Genomic DNA, 13,299 nt, shown 5'->3' on the forward strand with positions numbered 1-13,299 from the left:
CGGACAAACAGGGGAACAGGAGGGTTGTCGGGATGTCGCTTCTTTGTGTGGTGGTCATTGCTACCTGCCTGCCATCTTCCCTTGGAATTAACTTACAGTCACAGATTAAGACCTTTGACTGTCATAAATCTGCTTCCCAATATGTTTGACTGGCAGGGGAGTTCACAAGCCGTCCCAATATAAATAGGATTTTAGCACATCAGGTGCCGCTCCGAAGTAAAACGGGCTGTTTTGCAGTCGACTTTGTTGGTGTATATTCATCGCTCCTCTCCCGACCCATGTGTATGCATGCCTGCGTGTGTATGCATGTGTGTGTGTACGTAAAGTAGAAGCTGAGATAGGCTAACAAAATGAACTACTGTATGCAAGAAATATATGAAGTGCACCCAGCTGCTGGTAGCAATTGCTACATGCAGTCCACTGATTATTGCACATATATTGAAGATAATCAGGGTTACAGCAGTTGTGATGCTCAGGTCCTGCACAGTAACAACATATATATGGAACAGGCCTGGGCGGTGAATCAGCCTTATACCTGTAGTTACCCTGGAAACGTGTTTAAAAGCGAGTACTCTGACATGGACATGGCCCTGAATCAGTACAACCAACCTGAATATTTCACAGAAGAAAAACCTACTTTTTCTCAAGTGCAGTCGCCATCGTACTCTCAGAAGAAAGGTAGGGGCATTTTATTTAAATAACAAAAAAAAAAATAATCTCTGCTTTTGTTTTTGTTTTGCTTTAAACTTACAGTTGCATCAGTTGGCTCAGATGCATCTTTGAATGTGAAGGCTGCCTGTTCAAAATTGAAAGCAGCAGTAATGTAGGTTGCTAGGTGATCGTAAGGTTTTCGGTGAGCGATGAGGATTTCCAAGCACTTTTTCTTAATCTATAAGAGACATTTGCAAATACGTTGCTTATTTTCTTCTTTCTGGGGCTATTAAGTTTGTTTGCTATTCACCAGTGAGCTAGATAAGAAAGTTTCTCTTCTGAAATGTCGTCATTATATATTCTATGTCTTAAAGCTGTGTTTCTGATTACATACAAACAGTATAAGTCCTCATTTTCAGTAAATGTGAACTCTGTTTACTCAACAACTCGGGCAAAAGATTTTGAAAATAGAACTGTAAATATGTAGGGGGAAATGAGTTACTGTCTTCTAAGTGAAAACCATGTAGTTTCTGATTATGCAAAGCAAAAAAGACTGAGAATTCAAGAACATACCTGTGTAAGAAAGACTACTCTGCATCCAGAAAGTTGATATAATTAATATGTTTGTGAAGGGCAATTAGAGTGCAATATCTGCTCCCTCTCAGGGTTAAATCATTGCCTTGTTTTAGAATTTACTCTTTTGCCTTCAAGTAAGTAAAGGAGATTTAAAAAGAGCCCCAAAATACCAACAAACACTTAGAAATGTTTCCAGTGTGTTTTTTTCTGAACTCAGCCAAACTGACGCATACAGAGTATATGTCCTCCGTGTTTCTTTAAAATCACATTATTAAAGAATAAAAATAAACAGTCTATTGTACCACAATAATGTTTTTTTTCTGTTAAGACCAGATTTTCTGTATGCAGTTACCCAAAAACCAGATGAATCTGATGTAATTAGGTGGATAGGGAAAACACCATTTACTACTTTTAAGGTAGCTTTGTAGTGAAAAGTAGACTGTGTAATTTTATTAACTACATGGAAAACTGAAATACTTTCCTTTGGGCAGACAATATTCATTAGTACTTGGTGCAATAAAGCTGTATGTTTGGTAGAAAAATGTCTTAATTTTATACTTCAAACAGCATCATATTTCATAATAAAGGAAATGGTTTTTAAAATCGTTTTCTGGGAAGCTGTAACAACATCATCAAATTGTAGACTAAATGTAGTTGTGGATAATGCATGTTTTTGTGTTTTGCAACATTTTAGGTGCTTTTTAAGTCTATCTGCTGTTGTGTTTTGTATAAATGAATTCACGGCTCTTTGTAGACTTTTCCCATGTCTTATTTTCAGTTAAAGAAAAAGTTTATCTCAGGATTAACTTAGAAAAAAATAAAGATTTGTTAGTGCAAAGTCAGTGAAGGAATACATTTTTTTAAGTTTAAAGGTTATAAATAATAATCGATAGACCTAGGTCAGAGCTTTAAGTTTTTTCGGTACTCAGACATCTGACATCTGCTCTGTTTAAAGTTTTCGTACTTGTTTGGTTGAAAGAGTACAGAGTTGTTCTTAAAAACTGTGTGTCTGCCTTTGTTTTCTACCACCTCTGTTTCACTAAGAAATGGTGGTGAGTTTTGGAGGAAGCTGAATCTCAAGCAGGCTTTTAATTGATCATTCACAGAGGCAGAGCAATGTGCTTTGGGATTTTTTAGATCCTTATTACTGTGATAATCAATAAAAAGTTGCCTCCCTTCTGTCAAACCTTTGCAAATGCTGAGTTTGTTAAGCAGAAGAGATCTAAACTGCGTGGAACATGTGCATTTTTTTTTTTTTTTAATTTCCATCTTTTAACCAAGCTATCGTAAAACTAACGAATCTTTTAATCCTGTCCTAAGAACAGAAGGCTTTTCACAGGGCATGTGTGTCTGTATTGATCCAGAATTGATTGGGGGGGCAAGAGAGTTTGTTAGAGAAGCCTTGGTAATAGCCCATTAAAACAAAATTAAGTCCCTAAGCAGGTGTTCATGAGGAGTCTTGATTGTTGCAGTTGGTATTTATGTTAGTCCCTTGAAATTTGTCGTAATCTCAATAATATGCTGTTCAAATCAGATTGTACTTTACAGCAGCACATAGACTCTTCTCCTATCAAAACTTTTGCAAGTTACTAAATGGTTGAAGTCTTGTTTCCCCTCTGAGAAGAAAAAAAAAATCAACATTTTATGTGCTGAAAAGCTTTTCATTTATGAAGGAGTATTTAATTACTTCTCTATCTTTATGTCACTTCAAAAGAATTCAGAAAATAACTTGAAAAACAAGAAACCAAGACCCCCATAATGTGTCACTAAAGGAAAAAAAGGTATTTAGAAAGTAAAGCTAGTTATTGTAAAATATAAGAAAGCTACTTCAGTTATTACAGTACATTAAAAACTATTATTTCCTGACTGTCTGTCAGAAATTCTGATGAAAGAATTGACTTTGAAAGAAAAGAATTGTAGTCCAGAAATTCAAGAGGTGGAGGTGTAGTTTTAGCTCTGCATCTGCTTGTTGCTGCATTACCTTTTGTGCTCTAGTGGATGCTGTTAAAAGGTGGTAGCACAACATTTGTGCAAGAGCTTACTGTTTTATTGAGGAAACTCTTTTGGACCTGATCCTACCCTAGGAAACAGGCAGCCAGAAACACTTTGTTTTCTCCTGTTTTCTGCATAATGCTGTGAAATCTGATAAGCAGAACAGGGCTCATCATTGTGAGAACGAGATACTATTCTCAGTTTTGTCCCAGAGAGCTTAAACTGGAATATTTTTCGTCTCTTACGGTACTTCCAGCCACGGTGAGCTTGCAGTGCTGCATGCTGGGTGGGTGATGCTCTGGGTGAGCCTGTGCCACCCCACCCTTGTGCAGAGGCTGAGCAGGTACGCAGAAATGTCCCTGGATCTCCTCACACCACCCGTACTGTGAGGAGAAGTGCCCAGTGACAGGGCAGAGATAATGCAGTTAGGAAAGTGCAAAAGAAATACGTACAGGAGTCCAGAAACCTCAGTCTCGCCACATTTGGTGTGTGCACAGTGTTTTGGACATTTGGACAACGTGGGAAACAGGTCTGCAAAGTTAAAACAGGATGAGAGCTGGCTTTCACTTTCCTTTGAATGGTCATTTCTCGGACAAAGTTAATGAACGATGCCTGCAGGTGTCTATAAAGTTAGGTTTTAACTTCGGGTTCTGTGGGAGTGGACAGCAGTAAGCAGAGGCAGCTCCCCACACTGAGGGTTTGCAGGTCGGAATTCTCAAGTCAGGCTGTAGCAGCACCGGCTCCTCAACCCTGCGTCTCACTTTGCTTCCCAGATACCAGGTGGGGTTAATGCTGTCTTTTGTAGGGCTGTTGGTATGGTGGGAAAAAGGGTCTTTGAAGGTTATTTTTGTTGTTGTTGTTGTTATAATTGTAATTATCGTAATTATTTCTCCTTATATTTTTTCAGGCAATTTATGTGCAGCTGAGAATACGTACTGTGTGAGTGCTAGAGTATGTGCCTGAATTTAGTCCAGACTGCATTCTCAGTGGTGTGAAAATATTAGGGTATTTTCTGAATAGCTAAGAAAATGGAACATGGAGGTTATGTCAAAATGTCACTTCATCAGTGCAGGGAGTATGTGTACATATAATCAACTTACAGCATTTGTCGTCTTGGCCTTTGTGGCAGAGCAGCTCCAAGTATGTTGACAATTATTTGAAGCTTGAAAATGTTAATTTTGCTCTGGACCACCACTCTAAGGAGATAGCACTGGTAAGAAAAATTGAATAATTCAGCAAATCATTATGCGTTTAGAATTATATGTTTCTTTTGTAATAAAGTCAATGGGGACATGTTTTCTTCTACTTTACAGTACCTTTCCATAACCAGATGAAGGATGGGAAAGTGAACTGTCATACTTCTCTTTGTTCAGTGAGACTTAGATTTCTAAATAAATCACTTTCTTGGAATACAAAGCTTTGTTGATAAAACATTTAAATTTGGGTGGGGCAGGGGAAAATGGCATGGTCTGACTTACAGTGGTGTATTTTTTACCCGTAGTTGGTAATGGCTGCAAGTACAGTACTGATTGCAGCAGTTAAGTGATAACACAGTTTGAGCTAAAATGTTTTCATCACATCTATGCAAAAAGCACTGTTGCTGATAAGGTTTCTGAATCAGCCCAAAGAACAGGGTTAGTACATTGAAAAGTCATTAAGGGAAAAGGGGCTATAAAAATGTTTCAGATTCGATCTTTGCAGAACCTCTTGCCAAATTTTAGTAATTTCGTAAATCAAAGAATGCCAACAAAGATCAAAATTGAGGAAAAGCAAGCCAGCTAGCTAACAAGAAATATGTGGATCTGTTCAACAATATTCTCAGAGAAATAAGCCATTTTTCTCAGTGGGAGTAATTTAAAGAAAGTGGGAAACAAGGATCAGTGTATCAGCCCAGCCTTTCAGATCAGTATTGATAACAGCACAAACAAGAACGGAGTATGCTTTTTCTCTCTCAGCTCTATGCTTTCACCAACACTCTACTTAAGCTTTTTGTACACAAGCATGTCAAGGATGATATCTGGATAGTCCTTGTAATTTTTTATAATTTGCAAAGAGTTCAAGGTGACTATGGAAGCAGTAAAACAGCAATATGAATTTTCATTTCAGTTTTAATACAACTGGGGATTCTCAAGGTAGTAATTACTTTCATCTTTTTAATTTTTGTACTGCAGTGTCTAGTAAGTGAATACCAGCTCACTGATAAGTCCTAAACTCCTCATTTTAGTGTGTGGTCTGTAGGCATGCAAACCATAACAGATGGGGGAAAGAAAGATTTCAGGGAATATATTTTAATTAATAACTCTAGTAGTATACAGGGGAAATTAAAATTCTGAATAATGGTCTTAAAATGCAAGTGTCTTTGTGCAATAGCTGCAAATGGCGTTTTCTGCCTACAGTGTATAAGTCTGTGGTGGATCAGGAACAAGCTAGTAAGGAACATCTGGTATACAGGCATAATTTGTTTGCATCGGTGTTACTCACATCCCTGTTTGACAGTTAAGTACGGTTTGGTTCTAAAATTTTTTTAAGGTGTGAGTTAATTCCCTAAGCCAATATCACGTTATCTGTACAGGCAGAGACCTGGCAATATAAAGTCTGTGCAATGATGCTTTAACAAAACTGAATTGGTTCTTTACTTTTCTCAAAACATGCTGCCTTTTTTTTTTTTTTTTCTGGTAATATGTGCCAGCTACAGAGGAAAAAGAAAACCAACCACTATAATTTTTCGTGGTTTGTTTTAGTTTAAATAGATTTCTTTGCCCTGTTACATGGATGAATAGCCACCAAGCGTCTCATTTGTGTCTCTCCAACCTCTTACACTGTGCAGGGTCACATATACTGCTTTAAGGTGTCATTCCTGCAAATGGTGATTCAAGAGTGTATGCATACAGTATTAATGAAAGAGTACCTCAGATGACTGCGTAGGTTAGCAGATCTCCCTCTGTCCTTATGTCTGCTTGGGGCAAACTCATTGCGTGTTTTCCTATCGAAGGGAATTGTTCCTTGCTGTACCTCTAGAAAGCTACAGTTACAATTTTAAAAGGTATTGTAAATCGCCATCATGATTGACTGTAATGGATTATATGACATACTCATCTAGATAGGTTCAACTGGTCCTGCTGAGTACTTAGCTTTGCCAAGACAGTAAGATTAGGCAGAGTGGCAGGTGGGAGTCTGGGGAGCGAAGATGTTACTTCAGGCTACAAGGGAAACACCAGGCACGGCAGATCAGGATCATTCATTGTTATTCTCCACTCAAAGCAAAGGTCCAAGATGGGCATTGGGATAAACATTGTCAAGTATGACTTGACAGATAGTTAACTTTCAGGATCATACAGGATGCACCAAATGATAGTCCATGAGGATGCTGAAATGCAGCAGACGGAGGCTTGAAGGAGCAAGGAATGATGTTGGTTGTTATTGTACAGTTCAATGAGGTTGGTGTTGCTCTTGAATGGTTCCTCATAGCTATTTACTTAGCAGGTTTTGACCAAGAAATAAAGGATGAAATACGAACACCAGAAATAGGAACCTACCCAATGTTCCCATGAGATTTCTTATCAGACATTCTCCTTTCGCAAGAGAGCACCTGAGTTACTCTGTCCAGCATCTACTTTCCCATGTAGGGTTTTTTATTTTTGGTTCAGAGTTATGCACACATGAAGCAAAAGTACTTGCCAATGTGAGAGACAAGTTCCTATTAGTGGTGCAAGGAGTGAGACAAGCCTGTTGCTCTGCTTCTTCCTCAAACCATTTAACAGACAACTCTGCTGCCATCCACAGCTTCCTCAAGAATCTCCATTTGCACTATTCATTTCTTTCATGCTGGTACCATGTTTAGAAAAACAATGTTGAATTTCTTCCTGCTGATACTGTTTCTAACTCTGAGAAGCAGCAAAAATGCACTGAGGCTGCTTATCTGCACGTCTTTCAAATGAAATTGCATTGAATTTATACAGAGGTTATACAGAATATTTGCCACTACTAGAAATTATTTACAGTGGACATTCTAGTTTGTAAGAACTGAATATAAACCCCCTTATTCCTTTTAGAGTGATATCTGTTTGTCTGAATTATATCTTTTAAAAATTGAACCTACTGAAGGTTCAATTTTCCTGCTTTCTAGCTGTTTCTGACCCCATTAGCTGTTGGAAGGAGTGTTAAAAATATACAAAAGTGTAGATCTGTAATAGAAAGAAAAGATATGAGTATTGCACACTTTTATTGTCAGTGATTTCTTGGGATAAGGTTTTTCTATTCAAGTTTCCTGTTGAATTGGTAGAAGAGTTCCAAATGTGTGCTTCCCTTGTGACAGGGGCGCAGTCCTGCAAAAGTACTGAACATAGTATTTAAGTAGCTTAAGTAGGTGGCACTTAGCACTTCTGATGCGGGAAAACAGGGAGTGGTTTCATGTGAGGATACCATTTTTAATCTCTGACTAGGAGTGCTTATAGGAGATTGTCTTTTCTGCCAGACTGGAAACTGTTTCCTGGGTTGGATAAAGTCCTGAAACTCCAAGAAGGAGGTAGACAGCAGTGGTCATGTGCATGAGCTACTGTATATATTTAAGGAAGTGGTTTAGACAAGTGGTCTTCTGCTCCTCCAGCAGAACAAAGTTGCTGTTACATGAGCAGTACTAACCAGATTATATACTTAATGGAATATCAAGACATTTAATTCAGAAGCAATTCTTAAGGAAGCAAACCAGGGATACTGAATTTTGGATGACATAGTTTATGCTACATAAAGTCTGCATTTCATGAATAGCAGTAACCAGCAATAACAAGAAGCCATTGATCTTTGTGAGAAATTGAGGGGAAAATTATGCATCCCTTTGCTGCCTCTTCTGCCTCCTCTATCAGCTCTATGATGTGTATGTGTTGCATGAGCAGAGGCAGGTGTGAGCAAAGTGGGGGCAGGATGAAGATAATAGCCTCTGCTAATCCCCCACTGGCATAATGTCCATTAGGAGTCAGTGATGTAAATTGGAGTCGAAACCCTGCTGTCTCTCAACCCTCAAGGTCACAGAACCGGCTCCTCATGGCCACCAGTCTATCCAGGCATAACCTGTTCATTCTGGAGAAATGCAACCTGAATGTATTGCTGTATTGTAGACTGGTATGGTACATCAGTAAGATCTAAGCTCATTTCCCCACTCCCCTTTCAGATGCCAGTATCGGCAGATCTGAGAAACCCATACCTAGGCATGGCTTCAGAGTGCTACTGCTTCCTGGCTTTACAAAAGAGGGATATATGTTCCTCTATAATTTGAGGTTCTCATAATTATGCTCAAACTAGGCCATACAAATGTTTTCTGCCTTCTTTACTTTTACCTAATCTACTCACCAGCCTCCATAACATTTAAGTGTTTTAAGCTCAGTTAATTTCAACTGTTTTCTCTTGGATTTGGGCTTTCCTTTCTGGAGAACCTCTGGAAGTATAGTCTTAGGAAGGCACTTTAATTTAAGTTGTCTGTTACTGATCTGGTGCTCTGGCATGTTAGTTGCAGGAAGATGATGGCCACCCCTCTTGCAACATCCTCCAAAAGCTTTCTGCTGCCCTGAGTCTTGTTGCTGGGTGCCCTCCTTGTGACCAGTGTCACAAGGCCCCAAGCTGTATGGAACTGTACTGGTGTGGGGGCTGCATAAAAACAGCAGGCTTGAAGTCTGGCCTAACATGTGGTGCTACAGATGGGTTCAGCAAACCAGTGGCAATGGATAGTGTTACAAGCAGCCACATCCAAAGGGGTCCCCCTCATTGCACTCATAAATTGCACTCAGACAGTTGGCAGATGATGCAAAACTGGGAGGAGTGGCTGGGACACCAGATGGATGCGCTGCCATTCAGAGCAACCTAGGCGGGCTGGAGAAATGGAATGAGACGAATCTTTTGAAGTTCCATCAAAGGGAAATGCCAGATTCTGCGCTGGAGGAGGAATAATAAACGCAGCAGTACAGGCTGGGTCCTGACTGGCAGGAAAGTGCTTTTGGTTGAAGTACTTGGCGGCTCCGGGGGGGGGCAGCAATTTGAACATGGGCCAGCAGTGTGCCCTGGAGGCAAGGAGTGTCAATGGCATCCTGGTCTGCGTTAGGAAAATCATCACCAGCAGGTTGAGGGATGTGATTCTTCCGTTCTGTTCAGCTCTAGTGGAATACATTGCAGTGCTGGGTCCAGTTCTGGGCTCCCCAGTACAAGACAGACATGGACATATTGGAACAAGTCCAGCAAAGGGCCGCAGAGATGGTGAACTGGAGCATCTGTTCTAGGAGGAGAGACTAAGAGCTGGGACTGTTCAGCCTGGAGCAGAGAAGGCTCGGCAGGGGATATCAATTTGTGTAAATACCTGATCTCCCATACAGTAGAAGACAGAGAGAGACTCTTCTCTGTGGTACCCAGTGACAGGACAAGGGGCAATGAGCACAAATAGAAATACAAGGAATTCCTTCTGAGAACAATAAAATAATATTTTCTTTTCACTGTGAGAGTGACAGAGCACTGCATGGATTACCCAGAAAGTTTGTGGAGTCTCCATCCTTAGAGGTACTCAAAAGCCATCTGGGCATGGCTCTGGACAACTGGCTCTAGGTGGCCCTGCTTGAGTGGGTGTGTCGGACTAGATGACCTCCAGAGGTGACTTCCAACCTCAGCCATTCTGGGATTCTGTGAAAAGTTTACTACACTTCAGTGATCTTATGCAGTTACATAAATAGCTGCACTTTGCTCTCTCCCCTCAAAGGGAATCTGAGATCTCTGTGTTACATCTTCACAGGGAGATTTTTCAGAAGAAAAAGTTACGTACCATAACTCCATTAGTTATGAGTCATATGAACACTGATTTTGAAAGGTTTGTATTTTTCCGTGTTTAAAAGTTGTGTTTAGTTTAAAATTACTTTTTGGTTGCCATCAGAATTGCTTTGGTTTTTTGCTCAAATTGAAAATATGTTTATGTTATCAAAGCAAATGCCATTGTGGGAAAAGAACCAAGCATTGCCAATGTTTTTCACAGTAGTAATATTTGATTTCACTTGTTGGATCTGGTAAACCACTTCAGAAGAGATTTCATTCTAACACATGGATATACACACATACATATATTTGAATGCCCACATATTTTGCCCTAAATTCAGACTATATTAAATGTTCCTGTGGAACACGTCCAGGTCAGGCATGATCAATACAGCTTGGGCTATCTGTTGCTAGTACTCCTCTGTTTTAAAACAAACAATCTGTCAGTAAATATTTCTTGCTACCGAGTCCCTGAGTCATGCTGAAACCTGGGATCTCTTCTGCAGTGTAAAAGTATATCAGTTTTTTTCTGAAATATAGAAGAGAAATATGTTGGATGTCTCCCTGCTACCTTATTATCTCACACCAAACCTTTTGAGGTAACAATAAATATTTTTTTGAGGTAGTATTTCACTCAGGAGACAGCAATCGTTCCGACTTCTCCCTCTTGACCAGTAGATGCTGAAACAGTCTGAAGAGTAGAAGATACTAAAGACTGTGTTTAAATAAGTCTGTAACATAGTATGAACTTTTATTCAGGGAATTCAGTGAGTTCAGAAGTATGGGACCGGTAGACAAGATCTACAGTGGATTTTAATATAATCTTTTTATATCAAATGTATCATATCGAGTTTACATGCCACATCCTCTTTTTCTTTACAGGGTATATACCCAGTTACTTAGACAAGGATGAGCTATGTGTAGTATGTGGGGACAAAGCCACCGGATATCATTATCGCTGCATCACTTGCGAAGGTTGCAAGGTAAATGGCACAGTGGGAAAGTGGGAATCAGAAATAGCTCTCCAGCTCCTCCATTATACAGACTTCCTGGACTGTGCTGTCAAATCAAAGACAGATTAGAAGCGAATAAGAACATCCAGTACCGTATCCGATAAGCCATATCTGGCTATGCTGCTGCTCTTCATATGCATAAGGAATGTAGTTGATTTTTGCCGTGTTTGCTTCTGAAAAGAAAACAAGAAATTCAGATTGCTGCTGTTGCTGTTTTAACAGTTAGCTTTTGAATTTCCATTTTTTAATGTTCCTTTAGCCATGTTCTCAGCCAGAGTACATCAGCATGCTCCCAGCAACTCCACTGAAGCTGTTTATGCAATAGCTGAGGTTCTGCCTATGGCCATGAAGAGTCTGTAGCAATTAACAGTGTTCCAATGCCTCTCACCATCACTGTGAAAAGGCAAAAATCAAAATCCCTTCCACATGCTCATACAACAGTAACATCCATCAAAGCATTGACACCCAATTAAAATAGTTTCAAAAAGATTTTGACTTCTTTAACATAAGCATACTGAAATGTGCTTTCAGCCCTAAATTGCATCTCCAAAACTACATGCAAAATTAAATTAAAAAAGAGATTGCTTTGGGCAAGTAAATAAAAAAAAATGAGTAACAGAATCAGGCACATCTCACATGATTTCACTGCCATCAATTTGCATGAATAGCTTGAGATCCTGTAAGAAAGCTATTCTTTCCTGCAGAAAATAAAAAATTATTGTTTTTCTAAACAAATAGGACCACACATGCCTTGAACTAGTGTAATGAGACTAAGCCACAAAAGTCTCATTCTGTTCATCCCCAACGTCTGGAACATTTTGATCTGAGATTTTGGGCTTGGATTGATTTTAGAGCCCCTCATTGCAGTAACTCTTGTGGTGAAGTAGTTGCTCTGTTTGTATAACATTGCCCTAAGTTACATTTATGAAATGCATGGAGACCTAAATATCCTATATATAGCAGATAGGTGGTAATATTCATAATGGTTTTATACATGCATACTAGGTATGAAAAAATATTTATATCTGAAAAGAACTGTGGAGCTTAACAAGTGATTCCTACATATTTGCATTCCATATAACAGATGATAACATGGATATGATTTAATTCAGATATAATGGGAAGTAAACAGCACTGTGGCATTATGACATATCTTTTGCTCCCAGCTGAACAGCTGTATCTCTTGCCAGCTTTCCTACTAAGGTTTTGGTTACTCCAACTGAAGTACTTCTTTTTATGCCTACCAACTACTTTAGAGACATAGCATGCAACTCTACTTTTGTCTTCAGATACAGTACTTCTGTCTGACGCATAATTTAAAATAATACTTGTGTGCACAAGGAACTGAGCTAACAATTTGCAAAAAGTACTTAAATTCTGTGAGGAGCTGCATACGCATTTCAAGTTGTGTGATTTATCAGCAAAGTTATATATATCAATATACTATATATATAATCAACTTCCAATTAATTTTACATTTACTAGTTGCTTCCACTCAAAGTCACCTTAGTTTTGTAACAAGATTAATCAGGGCTGACAGCCAAAGATTTGCTTTGGCAAGTGCTTTCATGAAAAAAATATCCTCACCCGTGATTTCTGAAGAGTAAAGTGTAAGGAATTTAAACCCAAATAAACAAACAGCAAGTTCTGACATCACTGAAATGTTTTTTTCAGATTTTACCCATTGCATCTACTGCTATATAGGTGCATAGTAAAGAAATTTAGAAAGAGTTGTTGCCTACCAATAAAATGTGATTTCTTTTATTGATGAAAATAACACTCCTGTGATGAACTGTTTGGGCAAATGTAGAGAGCAGCTTCTTTAGTACACTGTTTCTAAGGATGGTCAAAAGTTTTTTCGCAAAAGTTTCTGATAAATGCAATGAAACGAGAAGGTGAAATGAGCTGGTCCCAACAGAGCTGATGAAGAGCCTTGCCGTTGTGAAGCTAGAGCTACATTAAGTCTCGTGCAAGGTTTGGAAAACGGAAGTTCAGTACCACTTGCTGAGATTCATCAGAGGTTTTTCTGTCTCTTGCTGTAACCAGAGATAACCCTGGGACTCTGGTTGTCCACAGCCATCTTTGGACTTCAGGGAGGAGAGTGGCAGATCCTAGGAATTCATCACAGGGTTGAGAATGGAACTAAAACCAGTTGTCGTGTAGATGAGAGTTTGAGACTTGTTCCAAACCCCACATAAGGTCTGTGATTTCCTGGATTTTGTCTCAACACAACTGGTCCTGGTCTTGCAAAGGCTCACACACAAGCTTTATGCCTTTCAGT

General features: G+C 39.2%; 1 protein-coding gene across 8 annotated transcripts in view; it reads left to right on the forward strand.

Annotated features, from left to right (window-relative positions):
• Window positions 1-13,299, forward strand: part of THRB (thyroid hormone receptor beta) — a 160,543-nt gene that overhangs the window by 126,851 nt on the left and 20,393 nt on the right. For 6 of the 8 annotated variants that reach the window (XM_032688551.1, XM_032688580.1, XM_032688572.1 and 3 more), the window contains one exon: window positions 10,888-10,988. In XM_032688551.1, coding sequence (XP_032544442.1) covers window positions 10,888-10,988 — 101 coding nt within the window. Of the gene's footprint in view, window positions 1-331; window positions 679-10,887; window positions 10,989-13,299 lie in introns of those variants that run through there. The other 2 variants (XM_032688534.1, XM_032688543.1) reach the window with 1 other exon arrangement.

This window comes from Chiroxiphia lanceolata, chromosome 1 (assembly GCF_009829145.1).
Source record: "Chiroxiphia lanceolata isolate bChiLan1 chromosome 1, bChiLan1.pri, whole genome shotgun sequence".
Lineage (NCBI taxonomy): Eukaryota > Metazoa > Chordata > Aves > Passeriformes > Pipridae > Chiroxiphia > Chiroxiphia lanceolata.